Here is a 22,226-nt window from a genome sequence, read left to right on the forward strand (position 1 = left end):
CTTCCTTCCTTCCTTCCTCCCTTCTTTTCCTTCCTTCATCCTACCTTCCTACCTTCCTCCCTCTTTTCCTTCCTTCGTCCTCCCTTCCTTCCTCCTTTCCTCCCTTCCTTCCTTGACACGAGGACAACAGGAGGGTTAAACAACTTGTTTCTGCTTTAACCCTCCTGTTGTCCTCGAGGGGAGGAAGGAAGGGAGGAAGAAGAAGGAAGGGAGGGAGGAAGAAGGAAGGTAGGAAGGGAGGGAGGAAGGAGGGAAGGAAAGAAGGATGGAAGGGAGGAAGGAAAGAAGGAAGGAGGGAAGGAAAGAAGGACAGAGGAAAGGTGGAAGGAAAGGAAGGAATGAGGGAAGGAAGGAAAGGAAGGAAGGAAATAAGGACAGAAGGAAGAAGGAAGGAAGGAAGGATGGAAGGAAGGAAGGAAGGCAGCAAAGGAGGGTGGAAGGAAGGAAGCAAGGAAGGAGGGAAGGAAAGAAAGACAGGAAAGGTGGAAGGAAAGGAAGGAATGAGGGAAGGAAGGAAAGGAAATAAGGACAGAGGAAAGAAGGAAGGAAATGAAGGAAGGACAGAAGGAGCGAGGAAGGAAAGGAAGGAAGGACAGAAGGAAGGAAGAAAGGGGGAAGGACAAAGGAAAGAAGGAAGGGAGGAAAGAGAGAGAAAGGAAAGAAAGAGGACCAGAGGACAACAGGAGGGTTAATCTCCCTTCCTCCCTTCTCATTAAATCTCATGCTGATATTTCTACATGAACATTAAGCAGAGATACATAATGCATTTACACCAGTCCAGAATAATGCAGATTACATTTTCAGCTCAACTGGGGGAAAAAAAAAACAAATCAGTTTTTCTGAGTATAAAAATGTAAAATCCACAGTGATGTACGAGGCGTTCACTGACTCACAGGAAACATGCACGCTAATGTCTTTGAACTCAGAACAAGTGATGCTTTTACAAAGTTGGCAGTGAAAGTCCATGCATAGAATTAGCATAAATATAGTCTGTGTGTGTGTGTGTGTGTGTGTGTGTGTGTGTGTGTGTGTGTGTGTGTGTGTGTGTGTGTGTGTGTGTGTGTGTGTGTGTGTGTGTGTGTGTGTGTGTGTGTGTGTGTGTGTGTGTGGAGCAGCTACATTTCTCTCAGTCTGTAAATAACTTCACCGTCTGTGTCCTTGAAGACGACTAGCTGAACGTTTTTTCTTGTTTTTGTTTTATCTCAGATGCGTTCAGTTATATAAATAATAATATATAAATATATATATATATAAATAAAGCTTCATTATTAAACAGAATGCTTACAACTCCACAGTGTATTTTTAGAAGTTTTTAAGATGCAGTAAGTTGCTTTATAGTCAGAATATCTCATTTGGGGCAAAGAAAGTGAAGTATAAGCAATAAACTGACTTATTATTATTAAATTCTCAGCCTTATATAATAATAATAATATATAATAATATTAACCCTCTCTCTCTCTGTGTATCTCTTCAGTCATATATATTAATAATAATAATAATATCATTATAATAACATTAACCCTGTCTCTCTCTCTCTCTGTGTATCTCTTCAGTCATATATAATAATAATAATATAATTATAATAACATTAACCCTCTCTCTCTCTCTGTGTATCTGTTCAGTCATATATAATAATAATAATAATAATAATAATATATAATAATATTAACCCTCTCTCTCTCTCTGTGTGTATCTCTTCAGTCATATATAATAATAATAATAATAATAATATATAATAACATTAACCCTGTGTGTCTCTGTGTATCTCTTCAGTGTATCTCGGGGTAACGAGCCTCAGCATCTACCAGCTGAGGATGAACAGTATGTGCAGTCAGTGGCAGCAGCACCGACACGCCAGCGCCTACAGAGTGCTCATCGAATCACAGACCAGTGAGTACTACTCTTCATCCTCATCATCATCCTCGTCTTCCTCTTCCTCATCCTCATCCTACTCCTCCTCCTCATTCTCATCCTCATCCTCCTCATTCTCCTCCTCTTCCTCATTCTCCTTATCCTGATCCTCCTCTTCCTCATCCTCGTCTTCCTCCTCATTCTCCTCCTCGTCCTCCTCATTGTCCTCATCCTGATCCTCATCTTCCTCCTCATTCTTTTTCTCCTCCTCCTCATTCTCCTCCTCCTCCTTATCCTCATTCTTCTAATCTTCCTCCTCCTCCTCATTCTCCTCATCCTCATCCTCCTCTTCATTCTCCCCCTCCTCATCTTCATCCTCCTCCTCTTCCTCCTAGTCCTCCTCCTAGTCCTCCTCCTCATCCTCTTCCCCTTCTTCCTGCTCCTCCTCATCTTCCTCCTCATCCTCCTCCTCCTCTTCCTGCTCCTCCTCATCCTCCTCCTCCTCATTCTCTTGCTCATCCTCCTCCTCTTCTTCCTCCTCCCCCCTCATCTTCATCCTCATCCTCCTCCTAGTCCTCATCCTCCTCCTAGTCCTCATCCTCTTCCTCCTCATCCTCATCCTCCTCCTTCTCATCATCCTCCTCCTAGTCCTCCTCATCCTCATCCTCATTATCCTAGTCTTCCTCCTAGTCCTGATCCTCCTCCTCCTCTCCCTCATCCTCCTTCTCCTCCTCCTCCTCTTCCTCCTCTTCGTCCTCCTCTTCCTCAGGTGTGTGGAATATTTGCTCGTATTTCTTTGAGCAGATTTTGTATTTGAATGAAACATTTCCGCCTCATGTTTTGTCCTCTCTGGTTCATTCTGGGCTGATTGTTGCAGTTTGATTTCCATCTCATTAAGTTTCTGCCAACATTCAAAAGGAAAAAACATTTTAAATTCAGAACTCAGAAAACCCCGTCAGAGTCTCTGCAGACAGAGTTACAGTTTCTATCGGAGGACACAAACCCTCTGAAGTGGAAGATGAGTCACGTATAAAATGAATGAAAATGATTATTAGATTAGTTGCAGATTGATTTTCTGCCAATCAACTAATTGATAGATTCCAATGTGGAATAAATAAAATCCACTTTTAGCAACGCAACAATATGGTTTTAAACTAATTTTATATCATTTGTCAAAACTTATTTAGAAAAAAATGGTTGTTTTAGGATATCCGTTCCGTTCCGTCTTCTTTCGCTTTATCCGGGGTCGGGTCGCGGGGGCAGCAGCCTAAGCAGGGAAACCCAGACTTCCCTCTCCCCAGCCACTTCGTCCAGCTCTTCCAGGGGTCTCCTACCGGTGGGACGTGCCCTGAACACCTCACCCGGGAGGCGTCCGGGAGGCATCCTAATTAGATGCCCGAGCCACCTCATCTGGCTCTTCTCAACGCGGAGGAGCAGCGGGTCTACTCCGAGGTCCTCCCAGGATGACCAAGCTTCTCACCCTATCTCTAAGGGAGAGCCCAGCCCCCCTACGGAGGAAGCTTAGGATATGTCCTGCTAAATATTAACAATATGCTTTCAAATCTAAATGTAGAAATACTCCAAAAACGTTTCTCTTTATTTAATGTTTCAAAATGAAGTAATTAGTCCACTTATAAACACTGTAGGAGGATAAAATATGTAATATGTATTATTCTTTTGTGGTTACACCATTTGACATTTTCAGGAGCATTCAGTCTTACAATGGGGAAAAAATGGTGCAAATGACATAAAACCAACCAAAATACTAAATGAAATGTATATGAATGTAAATGCATGGACACACACTGACTCCTGTGTTATCTGCTGACAGAGACATCAAACATAACTGAGCGTCAGTACATCAACCAGACAGCTGGAAGAGCAGCTGTGATTATTCTCATTCTTAGATTCTCCCATTAAGCTCCTACGCTGCATATTTGTGTTGGCAGGAGGGGGGAGGGGGGGGGTCAGTGATGGAGGGGCTCATACATACTCGCATGCCTCCATTAGTGGGAGTCTGAAGAATGCTCCGTCCTGTAAATCCCCTCGCAGCCGGAGACGACAAAGATATTGTTGTTGTCCCATCGCAGACGTGGTGACAGTCTTAAAGGTTTAGTGGTGCAATCACACACTGAGCCGCTCTGTAGGACACACACACACACACACACACACACACACACACACACACACACACACACACACACACACACACACACACACACACACACACACACACACACACTCACACACACACAGACGTCCGGCTGACATTTACATCTGCTGAGTGAGTTAAAATACATGAAATAAAACCCCAGAAGACAAAAGGTCGGTATTATCTGCTGCAGAGCGTTGAGATGAGATGCTGTTCTCACGGGAATGACAGTAATTACGCCTTAGTGTGTGTGTGTGTGTGTGTGTGTGTGTGTGTGTGTGTGTGTGTGTGTGTGTGTGAGTGTGTGTGTGTGTGTGTGTGTGTGTGTGTGTGTGTGTGTAAATGACGTAATGAAAGTTTCTGAATGTCACCAAATATTTCTGAGCGTCAGACATTCATACCCAGAAATTACATTTATGTACTACTAAATTATATCATTTATTATAATTATTATTATTATTTATAATTTATACTTTATACTTATGTATAAACTACAAAATTATATTATTTATATTATTATTATTTATAATTTATACTTTATACTTATGTATAAACTACAAAATTATATTCTTTATATTATTATTATTTATAATTTATACTTTATACTTATGTATACACTACTATTTTATATTATTTATTATTATTATTTATGATTTATAGATTATTATTATTTATATACTACTAAATTATATTATTTATTATTATTATAATTATTTATAATTTATACTTTATACTTATGTATACACTACAAAATTATATTATTTATTATTATTATTTATGATTTATAAATTATTATTATTTATATACTACTAAATTATATTATTTTGTATTATTATGATGTATTATTTATACATTATACTTATGTATACACTATCATATTATTTATTATTATTATTATTTATAATGTATACATTATACATATGTATATACTACTAAATGATATTATTTATAATTATTATTATTATGTATAATTTATAAATTATGACTGTTTATATACTACTAAATTATAATATGTCTAAAATGTTTTATTATACATTATAATTATTTATGTACTACTAAATTCTATCATTTATAATCGATAAATTATAATTATTCATATACTACTACATTATATTATTTTATATGCTATATTATTTAAATTGTGGTGACAACAGTAATCCCTGCCTGGATTATATTCACTAATAATGTTTTTTTTATATAAATACAAACAAGTTTAAATATGATTATAAAGAATTAAACTGGAAACTAAATAAAAAAGAGACAGATAAAAACCATCCAGTGCAGTTTGAGATATTAACCCTCAAATTTAGATTTTATTAAAAGCAGTTGTACCCTGACAACATAAAACCCCTTCATTAAATGTTTATAAAGTTTGATTTCATGTTGATCATTTAATATAACCTCCTCAGTGCTCAGCTTGCTTTAATAGTCAGATTTTACCTTTTATAAATCTGTAACATTCAAACTCTATAAACCTGCTAAACTGAAACGTTGGCACGGCGACAGAAATGACAGAAGCTGCAATTTTAACCTTTTTAAACCTTTATAAACCGTTTCATATCACCTCCAAGCTGATCTACTCCATACTCTGAGATTATTAAAAGCACTTTCCTCCGTTCTGACTCACACAACAGAAATAATTGCATATATTCCCTTTTGGTTGGAAACTGCAAAAACACACAGTTACACACACAGTTACACACACAGTTACACACAAAGTCACTAACACACTAAAATAACCTGAAAACAACAGATGGTCCGTCTCATTGATACAATAGCAAACGTCCAGCCGCTTAGTCACTGTCTGTTGCTTCTTTCCTTCCTTCCTTCCTTTCCTTCCTCCTTTCCTCCCTTCTTCCACCCTTCCTTCCTTCCTCCCTCCTTTCCTTCCTTCTTCCTCTCTTCCTTCCTTCTTCCTCCCTTCCTACCTTCTTCCTTCCCTCCTCCTTTCCTTCCTTCTTCCTCCCTTCCTTCCTCCTTTCCTTCCTCCTTTCCTTCCTTCCTTCCTCCTTTCCTTCCTTCGCTACCTTCCTTCCTCCCTCCTTCCATCCTTCATTCCTTCCATCTTCCTCCCTTCCTTCCTTCTTCCTCATTTCCTTCCTCCTTTCCTTCTTTCCTTCCTCTTTTCCTCCCTTCTTCCTCCCTTCAATCCTTCATTCCTTCCTCCTTTCCTTCCTTCCTTCCTCCCTCCTTTCCTTCCTTCATCATTCATTCCTTCCTCCTTTCCTTCCTTCCTTCCTCCCTCCTTTCCTTCCTTCCTTCATCATTCATTCCTCCCTCCCTCCCTCCTTTCCTTCCTTCTTCCTCCCTCCCTCCCTCCAGCCGTTCAGTCCCAGCCTTCTAAAGGTAAAGATAGACTTTTAATACAGCCGTCATGCAGTAAATAGGAAAGTAATGGCGGCTATTCATCACCTTTTGAAGCCTGTGGCAACAACACGCCGTCATTAACGTCACATAAAAGCCACATATTGCTGCAGTGTTTCTCGGAGGTATCGCTGCTCTCCAAACACTATTGAGCTTAAATGAGGATTTATGTTTCTGCACAGCACAGCCGGCAAATAATTACCAGAGAGAAAAAAAAGGTGTGTGTTTGCTGCAGGAGAAAGAAAGAAAGAAATGATGTGTTATCTACTTTTTAAGGGGAATGGACAGGTGGGAAATAAAGGCAGTTAGGTAAAATAGGAGAAGCAAATCAATGTAGAATAGAGCTTATAGAAAGGCTTTATTATGTGCAACATGTATTAAAATCCTATATATTCCTTAATTAAGATATATTTAGCACTTAATTCCTTGTTTGTATTTCCCTCGACAGTTTTATTCTTGATGAGGAAAGATTGGATAGATTTAAATAGAAAGAAATATGAATTAAACATGGATGTAATATATGACTTGATTTGACTCATTTGGACGACTGAAGCTTCATATTAAACTTTTAAATACATGTTTACACAGAAGGAGGACTGTGGGTTTAGTCCTCCATCACTTCCATTGTAAACATGATGAAGGGATCTTCTAATGGTCAGTATGAACAGGAGGAATCAATACAGACAGATAAACAGACTTCATGATCATTTGGACTGTTTTAAAGGTGCAGTGTTCAGGGTTTAGTGACACCTTGTGGTGAAGTTGCTCATTACAACCAACTGGACACCTCTCCCCTCTACCTCCTGTTCAAAGCCTGTATATTAGTGTTGTTAAACTAATTTTAGTTCAAATGCCTCAAGGGGGCCAGACCAGTAAAACCATTGCATAATAACAATATGCATAATTTAACAATAATCTATAATTTATATAATACCCATTATCATTTTACTATAATAAACCATCTAGGGGAACCATAGTAAGAAATACGATTCCTCCTTTCCTTCCTTCCTTCCTCCTTTCCTTCCTTCTTCCTCCCTCCTTGCCTTCCTTCCTCACCTTCCTTCCTCCCTCCATCCTTCATTCCTTTTATCTTCCTCCTTTCCTTCCTCCCTTCCTTCCTTCTTCCTCCCTTCCTTCCACCCTTCCTTCCTCATTTCCTCCCTCATTCCTTCCTCCCTCCCTTCCTTCCATCCTTCCTCCCTCCTTTCCTTCCTTCTTCCTCCCTTCCTTCCTTCTTCCTCCCTTCCTTCCACCCTTCCTTCCTCATTTCCTCCCTCCCTTCCTTCCTTCTTCCTCCCTTCCTTCCACCCTTCCTTCCTCATTTCCTCCCTCCCTCCCTTCCTTCCTACTCCCTTCCTTCCACCCTTCCTTTCTCATTTCCTTCCTTCTTCCTCCCTTCCTTCCTTCCTTCTTCCTCCCTTCGTTCCACCCTTCCTTCCTCCCTTCCTTCCTCCTTCCTCCCTTCCTTCCCTACCTAAGGACAACAGGAGGGTTATAGGACTGGTTTTATATTATATTATATATATATATATATATATATATATATATATATATATATATTATATTGGCAGGTTTATTAAAAGCTTTGAACTTAAAATACTGCGACTCATTAAAATGTTCCAGCTGCTGTGTGATGAAGTCGTTTTGTGGAAGTTTTCCTCAGAATTATACTTGATGTTTGCAGCAGAGCGTGAACACCTGTGTGGATTGAACAACAACACAACAACACACACACACACACACACAAACAAATGTTGATTATGTCAGTAATTGGATTTGGTTCGTCACTTATACTCCTGACTGTTAGAAGTTTAATTTTCATTAAGTTTTTATTTAGGAAGCAACAGAAAAGAAAGAAAGCAAATAAAGTGAAAACAAACCGAGCAGAAACATTCACATTAAATAAAACAAAACAAGAAAAGACATTAAGTGCTTTTTATATATTTATACGAACATATAACGATGGCTTGTGCGTTGGCTGATAAAAGTGTGGAACGAGCTGTTTTAACTGAACCCGTTGAGTTTGTCGTGGTAATGATACGATTATGTGTTGAATGACTTTTAAATGAAGCAGGTAATATGGCTTCTACTGCGCTCTTCCCCCTTTTTGGCTTTAACCTTCCTGTTATAGATCATTTCCAAAAACAGGTGTGAAAGCTGTGGTAATAGGTTGGAATGAAGTTGGTTAAAAAGGGTCTAACACATGATTGGGTGATAATTTATATTTTATTCTTTATAATCAGTCGAACCAAAGCGGGTTAATTTTGACCCAGGTTTGAACACAACAGGAGGGTAAAACCTCTGAAACACATCTGATCTATAAAGGATGTTTTACACCATTTGCACCATGTGGAGACAGATGTTTTATCAAAGAGGCTACAATACTGAAAATGTATGATGTGACATGCATTTAATCCTCTAAATATATAAAGAACTATTTAACCTACTGGAGCAGCTTTGTTCTCTGGCTCACCTCCAGGATGTTCATTTAGAGTACAGCCTGAAGGATAGTAAGGAGGAGAAGAATAATGATTGCAGGAGTAGTTTAGAGAAAGTATTGATTTCCATCTGGACTCACAGGTAATATCAACGGTGTCTGATTGTGGAGCTCAGAGAGAGTTTTGCTTTTAAAGTCCAGCTGAAATTAAACTTTCTTGTGTACTACAGCAACATATCCCTCCCTCCCTCCTTCCTTCCTTCTTTCCTCTGTCTTTCCTCCCTTTCTTCCTTCCGTCTGTCCTTCCTTTCCTCCTTCCCTCCTTCTCTCTTTCTATCCTTCCTCTCTCTTTCTTCCCTTCCTTCTTTCCTCCCTCCACCCCCTTTTCTCCCTTCCTTCTGTCCTTCCTTCCTCCCTCCCTCCTTCTTTCCTTCCTTCCTTCCTTTCCTCCCTCCCTCCTTCTCTCTTTCTTTCCTCCCCGCTACCTTCCCCCTTCCTTCATTCCTCTGTCCTTCTTTCCTTCCTTCCTCTTTTCCTTTATCCCTCCCTCCCTCCTTCCTTCTTTCCTCCCTCCCTCCTACCTTCCTTCTTTCCTCTGTCCATCCTCTCTTCCTTCCTCCCTCCTTTCCTTTCCTTCCTTCCTTCCTTCCTCCCTCCCTCGTTTCCTTCCTTCTTCCTCCCTTCCTTCCTTGAGTCGAGGACAACAGGAGGGTTAAAGAGGATGTATCCTCTGTTCTTTTTTCTTTTTGGGTATTTTTGCCTTTATATGACAGTAGAGCTCTGGTTGTCCTGCGTTCTCTAAAAAAAATCTGAAACCAAAAGTGACAAATTTACATCTTAAAGTACTTTGTTTTATGATTCTACCCCTAATTTTACATTATTCAGATGTAATACCGTTCCCTCACCTGTTTACATTGCTGTACTCTTTATTTTATACATTAAATTGAGTCTAAAATAAAGTGATAGTGTTGTTCTATTATAAGCAGAGCAGACGGTCACACTGAGCCTGATTGCATCCTGATACTCAACACACACACACACACACACTCTCTGAACTCACATTAGCTTTCCTGCTTCTTATCCAGCTTAAATCCATGAATACACATCTTGTCCTGCAGCTTAGCTTGTTGAACGAGCCACCAGACAAACCATCACCGAGGAAAAGTGAACCGCTAATGTCAGTTAGCAGCTAGCAAGCTAATTAGCTGCACAGCTGCAGCAGATTTAACAGCGTGTACCTGATAGATGCTGGTTTGGTTGTTTCTCTTTAAAAAATCCCCGTTAGCAACACGCTGGTTATCCAATGACTTGAGCCATCTGCTGTCAGTCATATACAGACACTTCACCCCCCCCCCCCCCCCCCCCCCCAAACTCCTACTTCCACAACAACTCACCTAGCTGGCTGAAACAAAAAGGAGCATTTCCGAAATTTCCCCAAACACCTTTTTCCTTCATTCTAACAATGCAAAAACAATTAAATACATAACCACTCCACATATGTTTACCATTACAGACTGACAGTGTTATATTTGTTGTGTTTTCATTGCAGACGGTCAGAAGCAGGAGACGAGGATCAGCGGAGGAACCACCAGACACTGTTTCAACAACCTGAAGCCCAACACGCAGTATAAGATCAGTGTTTACGCCGAGCTGCAGGACGGCACCCAAGGACCTGCAGTCACTGCGTTTGAGAAAACACGTGAGTACAACCAGCAGTAACATTAGCTGCCAAAACAGCTGGAGCATGCGTGTTTATAGGACGTTAAAGCTCATAAGTGTGGATGCTCATATCATTATGTCATATCATTCTTAGTGTGGAGCCTTTTACATCCTATAATCATAACCACATCCAACCTCTCTCTGTATTTTACTGGTGTATTAGACACACCACACTTTTAAATGAATAAATATTGCATTAAAGGTGTGTCTTATACACCAGTTTTTCAGGTAATTCCAACCATCCTGGTTTTGGTCCAATCAGGTGTTTGGTTCATTTTGATGTTAGAGTGAAGGAGCATCTTCTAAAAAAAGATCTAAAAACTGATATACTGAATACAGCTTTGTGTTTTTTTGCATGTATAATCACACACACACACACACACACACACACGCACACACACACACACACACACACACACACACACACACACACAGAAGGACTTTTCCTCCTCCGTACGATGTGTCAAACCCACATTTTAAACGCGCTCACACATGTGGCACGATAACAATATAGTAGAGACACACAAACCGCTGTCAGCTGTCGTGTACAAAAGAAGAAGCCCACTTACGATGGCGTCATCTCAACATAAAAACCTCTTTTATCCTCATGGGAGCGATGAAAGATGAGTCCTCTTCCCTGCTTTGAGAAGGAGACGTTTGTTCTGCGCCGGCGGCCCCGAAACACTAATCAAGTCCCACCGTCTGCAGACAAGAAGAGAGGAGAGGGGAGGAGGAGGGGGGGGGGGGGGTATTTTTTGTTTTCAGTGATCATCATGAGCACTGAAATCCTGCGTTAGAAGAAAAGTTTCTCTTCTTTTTTTTACACTTTTTCTTGTAGTTTCAGGCATTGATCCTGTTGATTATGTCGACGTCTTATTCACCAGATTCACTGTAGAGACAAAGAGCCAGTTATTATATATATATATATATATATATATATATATATATATATCTTACTGTGGAGTTAAAACATCAACACACCTGATTTGTTGCTTATATTGTTCGTTGCTGTTTAACCTTCCTGTCGTCCTCCCGGGTCAAATTGACCCCGTCTGTTTTGACTGTTCCTTCCTTCCTTCCTTCCTCCCTTTCTTCTTTTTCTCTGTCCTTCTTTCCTTCCTTCCTCCACTCCTCTTTTCCTTTCTCCCTCACTCTTCCCTTCCTTCTTTCCTCCCTCCTTCCTTCCTTCCTTCCTTCTTTCCTCCATCCTTCCTTTCTTCCTTCCTTCTTTCCTCCATCCTTCCTCTCTCCTGTCCTTCCTTCCTTCCTTCCTTCCTACCTTCCTTCCGTCTGTCCTTCCTACCTTCCTTCTTTTTCTCTGTCCTTCTTTCCTTCCTTCCTCCATTCCTCTTTTCCTTCCTTCCTTCCTTCCTACCTTCCTACCTTCCTCCCTCCTTTCCTTCCTTCTTCCTTCCTCCCTTCCTCCCTTCCTCCCTCCTTTCCTTCTTTCTTCCTTCCTCCCTTCCTACCTTCCTTCCTTCCTTCCTTCCTTGACTCGAGGACAACAGGAGGGTTATAAACCTTATTTATCTTCTACTGGTCCTTTATTTTAGTTTGTAGTAACTTCTTAAACAAACTGGAGCAGTGATGCAGTTTGTATTTATTATATGTGAAGATAAGGTTTAGATTGATTATTAAAGTCTGCACTTCACCTGCAGGACCATTCATAATAAAAAGACTGGATGAGCTTTAAGGAACAAGTTTCAAGTCTCAAGTTCATTTTTTATTGTATACTGAAACTAATGAAGTGAGGATGAAGAGGAAGAGAAGAGGAAGACAAAGACATGACCTCAGAGATCAAATAAAGGAAGGAATAAAAGCAAAGATCTCTCTCTCTCTTCCTCCAGAGCAGGTTAGCTTGGAGCCTCTTCTGTCTCCACGGTGATTTATAGCTTTGTTTTGATGCAAATGAAAGTCAGAGCTCTAAATGACTGTTCCCATCGCTGCAGGCGGCTGCTGAACGCTTCCCACCTGCCTCCACCACTAATTCACTGTAACTCAGCCTCAGGTGGCTCCAGTTTACTGCCTTAAACAGCACTGAGTAAAATAAACTGTGTGTGTGTGTGTGTGGGGGGGGTTATGTAGTTTTATGGCTGCCTCCTCCTCCTCTTCCTCCTCTTCCTCCTCCTCCTCCACACAGATTAAGAGTAGATTTGATTTAGATTGCATTTGATGCTGTGATCAATCCCTCCAGATTATACAGGAGGAGAAATCACAGGTCTGAATGTGCTTATTTTACACATTCTGTAGGTTATATATGACTGTGTGGGCGGTCGGAGGCTCCTCGCTCCTCTATAGATTCACTTTGGTTGTTTTTGTGTGGGTTTTTTTAAGAGATGAAATTTAAGATTGGGGTCATAAAGCATGTCAGCATGTGTGGTGAGTGTTTGATGACTGTGGTTATAATTCAGAGTCCCTGCAGATCCTTAAAATGACTTTAAATGTCTGATATTCAAGGTGTAAAATGAGTTAAAGCATTAAATTAGATCTGAGTGTAGTTATATTTGTTATTTATCATTATTATTATTTTCTGATTATTATACATAAACCAACCAATCAACTTATTAATTAACCTTTGTGTCGTCCTCAAGGGTCAAACTGACCCCGTCTGTTTTGACTGTTCCTTCCTTCCTTCCTCCATCCTTCCTTCCTTCCTTCCTTTCCTCTGTCCTTCTTTCCTTCCCTCCTTCCTTCCTTCTTTCCTTCATCCGTCCCCCCTTTCTTCCTTCCTTCTTTCCTTCCCCCTCTTTCCTTCCTTCCCTCTGTCCTTCTTTCCTTCCCTCCTTCCTTCCTTCTTTCCTCCATCCTTATTTCCTTCCTTCCTCCCTTCCTTCTTTCCTTTCCTTTCCTTCCTTCCTTCCTTCCTTCCTTTACTTCCTTCCCTCCCTCCCTCCTCCCTTCTTTCCCTCCTTCTTTCCATTCCTCCCTTCCTTCTTTTCTTTCTTCCCTTCCCTCCTCCCTTCCTTCCTCCCTTCCTTCTTTCCTTTCCTCCTTCCCTCCTCCCTCCTTTCCTCCCTTCCTTCCTCCCTCCCTTCTTTCCTTCTTCCTCCCTTCTTTCCTTCTTCCTCCCTTTCTTCCTTTCTTCCCTTCCTTCCTCCCTCCTTTCCTTCTTCCTTCTTCCTTGACTCAAGGACACCAGGAGGGTTAAAGTAAAGAATAATCAGTATATTAGTTGCAGGTCTATTTCAACTCACTACAGCAGTAAAATCCTGCTTTTGCATTATAATTATATGTCTCATAATATATCATACATGAGTACAACAGTCACATGTGTTAATGCAGACTATTACTGCAGTGACATTAGTATTTTTTACTAGGCTTCACACCATCAGGATGTTTGGGGCCGATCACGTCTTCTTTGTTTACGCTCCGTTTCTTAACCTCCGCTCCTCCTCGTGTTCCTTCTCCAGGAGCCTGATTACTGCAGATGCTTCCCCACGAGGTTCTTTAGTGTTGCACAGATTACAAATAGTTTGTGTTTTATCTCTTGTCTCATTTACTCTGAAGAAGTCCCACACCTCCGACATGTTTGTTTGAATCTGACAGCTAATCGTTCAAGATTCAATAAAACTTTATTGTCCGTCACATCATGTCGGATTAAACACGAGCCATCTGCAACCTATGCAACGGGAGCATCCGCAAAAAGTTTCAACACGACCATGACGACATTGATCGGATCGGTGAATTAAGACTTTTACAGACGATCTCACAATTTGCATAAAATGCTAAATATCGGCCGATCAGATCTGCGGAAAGCTTAATTTTTACACCAGTAAATGATCTAAATACTTCCTCCTCCACTGTTTGTTGAGCAGTTAAATAAAAGAAGCAGTGATTGTTTTATTTTTACTTAAAGATGTTTTAAAAACGTCTTAAAACTCATTAAATGTGTACTTTAAATATGTGCAGATACCTTCAAATTGCAGGTTTTTTAATGCATATGTGTGTTTCTTTTTTTTTTTCTCTATGCAGTACCAGTCCCGACCCCGCCGCCCACCAGAGCCCCGACCACCACCCCCCCCACCCACAATCCCTCCTGCTAAAGAAGGTAAGAGCTGATTTATTTCACACTGGTATTAGTCAGAATTCTATATGTAGTTAAGTTTTAATGGTGATATTCAGGCAGAGGTGGACTATGATTAGCATATTTATATCATCATTATTATTTAGTTTTTGGCTGCAGACGACAGTGAAAGCAGCACAGTGAAGTTTAATCAGGCCTTGAATGCAGCACGAGACAGAGACTTTTAGCAGATTCCTACAGGTGGATTGTTGTCATGAACTAAAGATTAACTCACTAATCTTTTCCCAGAGCTTTCTCCATTTCCAAAAAAAGGTGATAATCAATATTTTTTATAATGATCTGTCAGTGTGTAAAGTGTTTGATGAATCTATAACGTACATTTCTGCAGCATCTTCTCTATCAATGAGCTGAAACTCACCATAATGCTGCATGTTTGGGCCCGTTGTCATGGCAACTCTCTGATAGTATTTAATTATGGAGAAGAATTTAAACATATGCACAATCTAATTTAATCTATAGTCAAGTTTAGCTCACTGTCCTCCCACATTTCATCTGATAGAAAGCATAATGTGACATGTTGAAGTGTGTGTGTGTGTGTGTTTGTGTGTGTGTGTGTGTGTGTGTGTGTGTTTATATATGTGTGTGTGTGTACGTGTATATATGTGTGTATCTGTGTGTGTGTGTGTGTATGTATGTGTGTATGTATATATGTGTGTATCTGTGTGTGTGTATGTATATATGTGTGTGTGTGTGTGTATATGTGTGTGTGTGAGGATGACAGTATATAACACACACACACACACCCCTTTGAATCCTAAGAAACAGACTCAAACATATATATATATATATGTGTGTGTGTGTTGGAGTGATAATTTCCACTTCCAGTTCTAACACACATATATAAGTAGGAACACATAATTATAAATATAAATCTTAAGCCCTATATAAAAAAGGGTAATTGAACATAAATGTAAGGCTTGGTGTGTTTTCATCTCTTCAGACGTGTAATTCACATTCTTCATGTTTCATATCTGAGAGGAGAGAAGATGAAAGAAGCAGCGTGTCTCTTTTAAAGGAGCAGTATGTGAGATTTAAGAGATGGAATATAATGTTCATAAATATGCTTTAATTAGAGCTCAGTGAGCGTATATATAAGGTAAAACCTATTGAAATGTAAAGCTTTCATACTGGTTTTATTTATTCATGTAGACCAGAAACATTGGTGAATTATTTAAATATTCATACAAGAATAAACATATTTTAAATGAAAAAAGGTACAAAAACAGGTTGTGATTTAAAGAAAAACACTTTACATGTAAATTTGCTTCATTATAGTTTTATTTCATACATTTGTCTGTTGTATTAATTTACTTTTTTAATGATTATCACCAAAAAGAGTAAATTGAGATTCCTGGCAGCTTTAAACTTAGTTTTAAATGAACTAAATGATAATAAGTTAGACTTGAATAAATGATGATGCATGTTGGGTAAAAGTTTAAAAAGTTGTTTAATAAAGAAAAATATTAAATTAAAAGAATAATGAAGGTGAATCAACAACCTCTCTGCTCAGTTTGTCTCTTTCTTTCATCCCTCCTTTCCTTCCTCGAGTCAAGGAAGGAAAGGAGGGAGGGAAGGATAAAGGAAATGAGGGAGGAAGGAAGGAAGAAGGAAGGAAAGGAGGGAGGAAGAAGGAAGGAAAGGAGGGAGGAAGAAGGAAGGGAGGGAGGAAGAAGGGAGGGAGGGAGAAGGAAGGGAGGGAGGAAGAAGGGAGGAAGGGAGGGAGAAGGAAAGGAGGGAGGAAGAAGGAAGCAAAGGGAGGAAGGAAGGAAGGAAGGCGGGAGGGACGACGGACGGGAGGGAGGAAGAAGGAAGGAAAGGAGGGAGGAAGAAGGAAGCAAAGGAAGGGAGGAAGAAGGGAGGGAAGGAGGGAGGGAGGAAGAAGGAAAGGGAAGGAGGAAGGAAGAAGGAAGGAAAGGAAGGAGGAAGAAGGAATGGAAGGGAGGAAGAAGGAAGGGAGGGAGGGAAGAAGGAAGGCAGGGAGGGAAGAAGGAAGGAAAAGAGGAACGGAGGAATGAGAGGAAGTAAAAAAGAGAAGGAGGAAGGGAGGACAGAAGACGACAAAGTTTAAACATTAATCACTGCTTGATTTTCTTGATTTATTTTCCTTTTTTATAACTCTCTCTCTCTTTCTTCTTCTGTCAGCTCAAATAAGAATCTAAAATAATTATAAATCAATGCAGCAGGATGAGATTAGTCTTTATTTAATGAGAGAAAATCACTTCTCATCTCGTTTGGTTTCATTAAAAACTGTTTGGAGGAAACAGAAAAAGCCGATCAATCAGACAGCAGCTGATTTTATTAGAGGAGAAAACAGGAAGTGATGTTTTTCTGATTGAATGATTTTAAACACGACTTCAACTCTCATCAATCACACTTTTATTTTACTCACACGTTCCCGACTCGTCATCCATCAAAGGAAAGGCAGAGTTAGTTTGTTTGAACGGTGATGAAGCAGAAATAAAAAGCAGAAAGTTATAAAAGTAAAGAAGAAGAAAGAAGAATTATCAAAAGTAAACTATGATAAAGTTGCTTCTTCAAAGTTTGAATTATTCCTTCCTTCACAATTTAACAACCTTCAGTCATTATGTCAATATTGGAGCAAATTAAAGACACACATGCATCATTACACTCAGTGAAAAAGGAAGAAAAATAAACATTAATTTAAATATGTTAAAGTGAGATGAACACACGGGACACAATATTCATTTTCAGTGTCAGAAACGATCAAAGTAACAACATACAGTAATAAATACGACTCATATTAACATCATATCATGTTATTTAACCCCTTACATACTGTTCATATTCTGCCCCTGACTCTATAATTAGGTAACTTTACCACATTTAGAAGCATGGCTGTATTTTCTGCATCCATGATTAAACATGTAATAGTTTATAGCCTTTCATTTTATTCTATTGTAGAACCTGATAATGAATTAATATCCTGATAATGTAATAAAAACCCTCATAACTCATAATAAAATATGTAATAAAGTGCATTTACCAATGATGTAACAATCTCTGCACCGATGATGTCATACATTATTACAAACAGTATGTGAGGGTTAATAAATTACACCATGAATGAAGGTAAAGCAGATACATCTCCTTCATTGTGATTCATCTGCATCCTCCATCCATCTCTCTGCTCTTTGTTTGCTTCCATCCATCTATCCTTTTTTTTTCTCTCTCTCCTCCTTTTATCTTTTCGTCCTTGTCGAAAAAACAACAAACCTGTGAGAGAGAGATAAATATAACTAAATACACTGAATTTATGGATTGTATTTCCTCCTCTCCTCCTCCCCTCTCTCTTTCTCTCTCTATCTCTCTCTCTCTATCTCTCTCTCTTTCTCTCTCTATCTCTCTCTCTCTTTCCCCCTCTCTCTCTCTCTCTCCCTCTCTCTTTCTCTCTCTCTCTCTCTCTCTCTATGTCTCTCTCTCTCTTTTCTCTCTCTCCCTCTCTCTCTCTCCCTCCCTCTCCCCCTCTCTCTCTCTCTCTTTTTTTCTCTCTCTCTCTGTGTGTCTCTCTCTCTTTCTCTCTCTCTCTCTCTCTCACTCTCTCACTCTCTCTCTCTCCCCCTCTCTCTCTGTCTCTCTCTGTGTCTTTCTTTCTCTCTCTCTCTGTCTCTCTCTCCCTCTCTCTCTCTCTCTCTCTCTCTCTCTCTCCCCCCCCTCTCTGTCTGTCTCTCTCTTTCTCTCCCTCTCTCTCTCTCTCTCTCTCTCTCTCTCTCTCTCTCTCTCTCTCTCCCCCCCTCTCTCTCTCTCTCAGTGTGTAAAGCAGCTAAAGCGGACCTCGTCTTCCTGGTTGATGGATCTTGGAGCATCGGTGACGATAACTTCCTGAAGATCATCCGCTTCCTGTACAGCACCACCGGAGCTCTGGACATGATCGGCCCCGATGGCACACAGGTCACTAAAGGAGGGTTTAAGATGATTCATTATTTAAATATAGTGAAGTATAAATATAGTTAATGAAAGTTATGACTCACTGTTTGATTGATGGGTTATTAACAGGGAGGCAAAGTGCAGAAATACCTCAATTCAATTCAATTAAATGTCTTTATTGTCGCCTGCACCAACAAACAATACACATACAACAACAGACAATGAGACACATAAAAGCATTAAAGATAATAATAAATACACCAACTTTTCCTGGAGGAGCCAAAGGTGACGTGTTCAGATTACTTGTTTAACCCTCCTGTTGTCCTCGAGTCAAGGAAGGAAGGGAGGGAGGAAGGAAGGAAGGAGGGAAAGAAGAAGGAAGCAAATGAGGGAGGAAGGAAGGAAAGGAGGGAGGAAAGAGGGAAGGTAGGAGGCAGGAAGGAAAGGAGGGAGGAAAGAGGGAAGGTAGGAGGCAGGAAGGAAAGGAGGGAGGGAAGGAGGAAGGAAAGAAGGAAGGAGGGAGGGAGGAAGAAGGAAGGAAAGGAGGGAGGGAAGAAGGAAGAAAGGAAGGAAAGGAGGGAGGAAAGAAAGAAGAAAGGAAAGGAGGCAGGAAGGAAGAAGAGAAGAAGGGAGGGAGGAAGGAAAGGAAGGAAGGAAGAAGGAAAGAAGGGAGGGAGGGAAGAAGGAACAGTCAAAACAGTAAACAGTAACTTTTGTTTATTACTGACGATGAGATGAGTTTAGTTTAGTGGAGGTTCAGGAGGAAGAGTCTCCTCCAGTCTGCATGTTGATGTGTCCTTTGAGCAAAGATACTGAACTGCACATTGCTGCTGATGACTGTATGAATGCTGTATGAATGGGTGAATGTGACATGTAGTGTAACGACTAGAAAAAGCTATTTAAGTACTGTGCATTTATCATTTACTGTCCGCCCACATTTCATCTTATATAAACCTGTGTGTGTGTGTGTGTGTGTGTGTGTGTGTGTGTGTGTGTGTGTGTGTGTGTGTGTGTGTGTGTGTGTGTGTGTGTGTGTGTGTGTGTGTGTGTGTGTGTGTGTGTGTGTGTGTTTAGCGTCCCTCTGCTCTATAATAACACGTTGCATATGTGAGAAGACGAGGCGATTGAGCTGATTCATGTCAAACCCCTTTTTTATAGAAACAGAGTTAAACTTGCACGGAGAGAATATATATTGTTTCATCATCAAGCAAAGATATTCAGTTTACTGTCATAGAAAACTAATAAGACATTAAATATTACATTTAACCCTCCTGTTGTCCTGAGTCAAGGGAGGAAGGAAGGGAGGAAGAAAAAGGAAGGAAAGAAAGGAAGGGAGGAAGAAAAGGAAGGAAATAAAGGAAGGGAGGAAGAAAGAAGGAAAGGAGGGAGGAAGAAGGAAGGAAGGGAGGAAGAAGGAAGGGAGGAGGAAGGAAAGTAGGGAGGAAGAAGGAAGGCAAGGAGGGAGGAAGAAGGAAGGGAGGAGGAAGGAAAGTAGGGAGGAAGAAGGAAGGCAAGGAGGGAGGAAGGAGGTAGGAAGAAGGAAGGAAAGGAGGGAGGAAGAAGGAAGGAAAGGAGGGAGGAAGAAGGAAGGGAGGGAGGAAGGAGGGATGGAAAGGAGGAAGAAGGAAGGAAAGAAAGGAAGGGAGGAAGAAAAGGAAGGAAAGAAAGGAAGGGAGGAAGAAGGAAGGAAAGGAGGAGGAAGAAGGAAGGAAGGGAGGAGGAAGGAAAGTATGGAGGAAGAAGGAAGGCAAGGAGGGAGGAAGAAGGAAGGAAAGGAGGGAGGAAGAAGGAAGGAAAGGAGGGAGGAAGAAGGAAGGGAGGGAGGAAGGAGGGATGGAAAGGAGGAAGAAGGAAGGAAAGGAGGGAGGAAGGAAGAAGGAAGGAAAGGAGGGAAGAATGGGAGAGAGGGAAGGAAGGAAGGAAACAATATATATATATGCAAAAAATAACTAATTCTGTGCATCCAGACATGTTTCAGCTTTTTTTAACTTTATTCTCCTTTTTGTTCACATTTCTGGTCTCTACACAAAAAAAAGGGGAATTTTGTTTGTGCATCTCAATCACATCTGACAAATTCAACAGGAATGTTTCCATGGTAACAAAAAAATGAATATAATAAACCTTTAGAAACCAGCAGACGTGAGCAGAAAGTGATATTTTAATAAGTATGTTTGATGCACCGGCCCTTTAAGGTTACCTAAATATAGAGTTGTTTATTTTTTAGTCGTTCATTAGCGATGTTTTGGTTCTCTGACAGGTGGCCATCGCTCAGTTCAGTGATGACGCTCGCACTGAGTTCAAGCTGAACTCGTACAGCGATAAGCAGCGACTGCTGGACGCCATCAACAACATCGCCTACAAGGGAGGAAACACCAAGACAGGCGAGTAAAACACCACATAATGAGGAGAACTGGACTCTGTTTCCTCTGTTGTTGAGTTATTGAACAGTTCATTAGTTTCAGAGTTTCAGGAAAAGTATAAAAACTCAAAATCCATCTTTAGACTTAAAGAAATCATCTCTGAATCCAAGAAAGACACCTGTGTGAATCAAATTTAAAGTAAAGTAAGGAGGAAAGGAGGAAGGAAGGAAGGAAGGAAGGAAGGAAGGAAGGAAGGAAGGAAGGAAGGAAGGAAGGAAGGAAGGAAGGAAGGAAGGAAAGGAGGAAAAGAGGAAGGAAGGAATGAGAGAAGGAAGGGAGGAAAGAAGGACAGAGGAAAGAAGGAAGGTAATGGGGAGGAAAGAAAGAGATAAGGAGGGAGAGAGGAAAGAAGGAATGGAAGAAGGAGTGAGGAAGGAAGGAAGAAAGGAAAGGAGGAAAGGAAAGAAGGAAGAAAGGAAAGAGAGAGGAAGGAAGGAAGGAAAGAAGGAACAGTCAAAACAGACGGGGACAATTTGACCCGGGAGGACGACAAGAGGGTTAAATTTAAAGGGTTAAAAAGTGAAAATAAACGTATGAATAACTTGCACACATTCTTTTTTTGTGGACCCAGCATCAAATTTCTGCTTTTAATCCATTTAGAGAGAATATATTAGAGGATTATGGTAAAAATGTCTAAGTGGTGTAACCATAAAAACTTTGTACCAAATAATTCAACTTGCTTAAAAACAGTAAATAGTCAATAAAACACCATATCAACTAGTTTGGCATGATCTTACATTATAACTTTATATTAAATAAAGGTAATGGAATACAATTGTTCTAAATATTACATTTACTCTGGTAACCATGGAGATCAGGAACATGATAACTCATCTTGCCATGTACACACACACCTTCTTATTAACATTATCGATACGTATTGAGCAGCAGGAGGTTAAATCTATGTGTTAGTTTGTGTTGCTAATGTTCTTTGTGTCAATATTACTCTGTTTGTGCAACTCAAACACGTCTTCCCCCTCGTGCTCATACACACACATACATGTAAAAACATTAGCATAATAACGTGAGCATGTTTGCATGTACACCTGCAGTCTAATACTCCTGTAAGTACATGAAAGCCTTTTCTAGTTGAGTGTGTGTAATGAGAGGAAGTCTGTGGGGAAGCATGGAGAGAGGTGCAGTCATTAATCAGTGTTTACACAGCAGCAGAGCAGCCGCTTCCTCCTGCAGGGACCAGATCAGTAACAGCGTCACTAATCCTCCTTTTCTATCAGGAAGCAGCAGTTTGGGGAGTTTTAAAGCACTCAATCACCTCGTTTCTGCACACTGGCAATTAAAAAGAATCCGTTTTCC

General features: G+C 40.3%; 1 protein-coding gene across 1 annotated transcript in view; it reads left to right on the forward strand.

Moving 5' to 3' along the window:
• LOC133996800 (collagen alpha-1(XIV) chain-like) overlaps window positions 1–22,226 on the forward strand; it is a 204,443-nt gene that overhangs the window by 119,561 nt on the left and 62,656 nt on the right. Inside the window, 6 exon segments of the mRNA XM_062436384.1 lie at window positions 1,774–1,890; window positions 10,354–10,503; window positions 14,496–14,539; window positions 14,541–14,571; window positions 18,377–18,516; window positions 20,750–20,873. Of these exon segments, the coding sequence (XP_062292368.1) occupies window positions 1,774–1,890; window positions 10,354–10,503; window positions 14,496–14,539; window positions 14,541–14,571; window positions 18,377–18,516; window positions 20,750–20,873 (606 nt within the window).

Source organism: Scomber scombrus, chromosome 16, assembly GCF_963691925.1.
Source record: "Scomber scombrus chromosome 16, fScoSco1.1, whole genome shotgun sequence".
In the NCBI taxonomy this organism is placed as follows: Eukaryota; Metazoa; Chordata; class Actinopteri; order Scombriformes; family Scombridae; genus Scomber; species Scomber scombrus.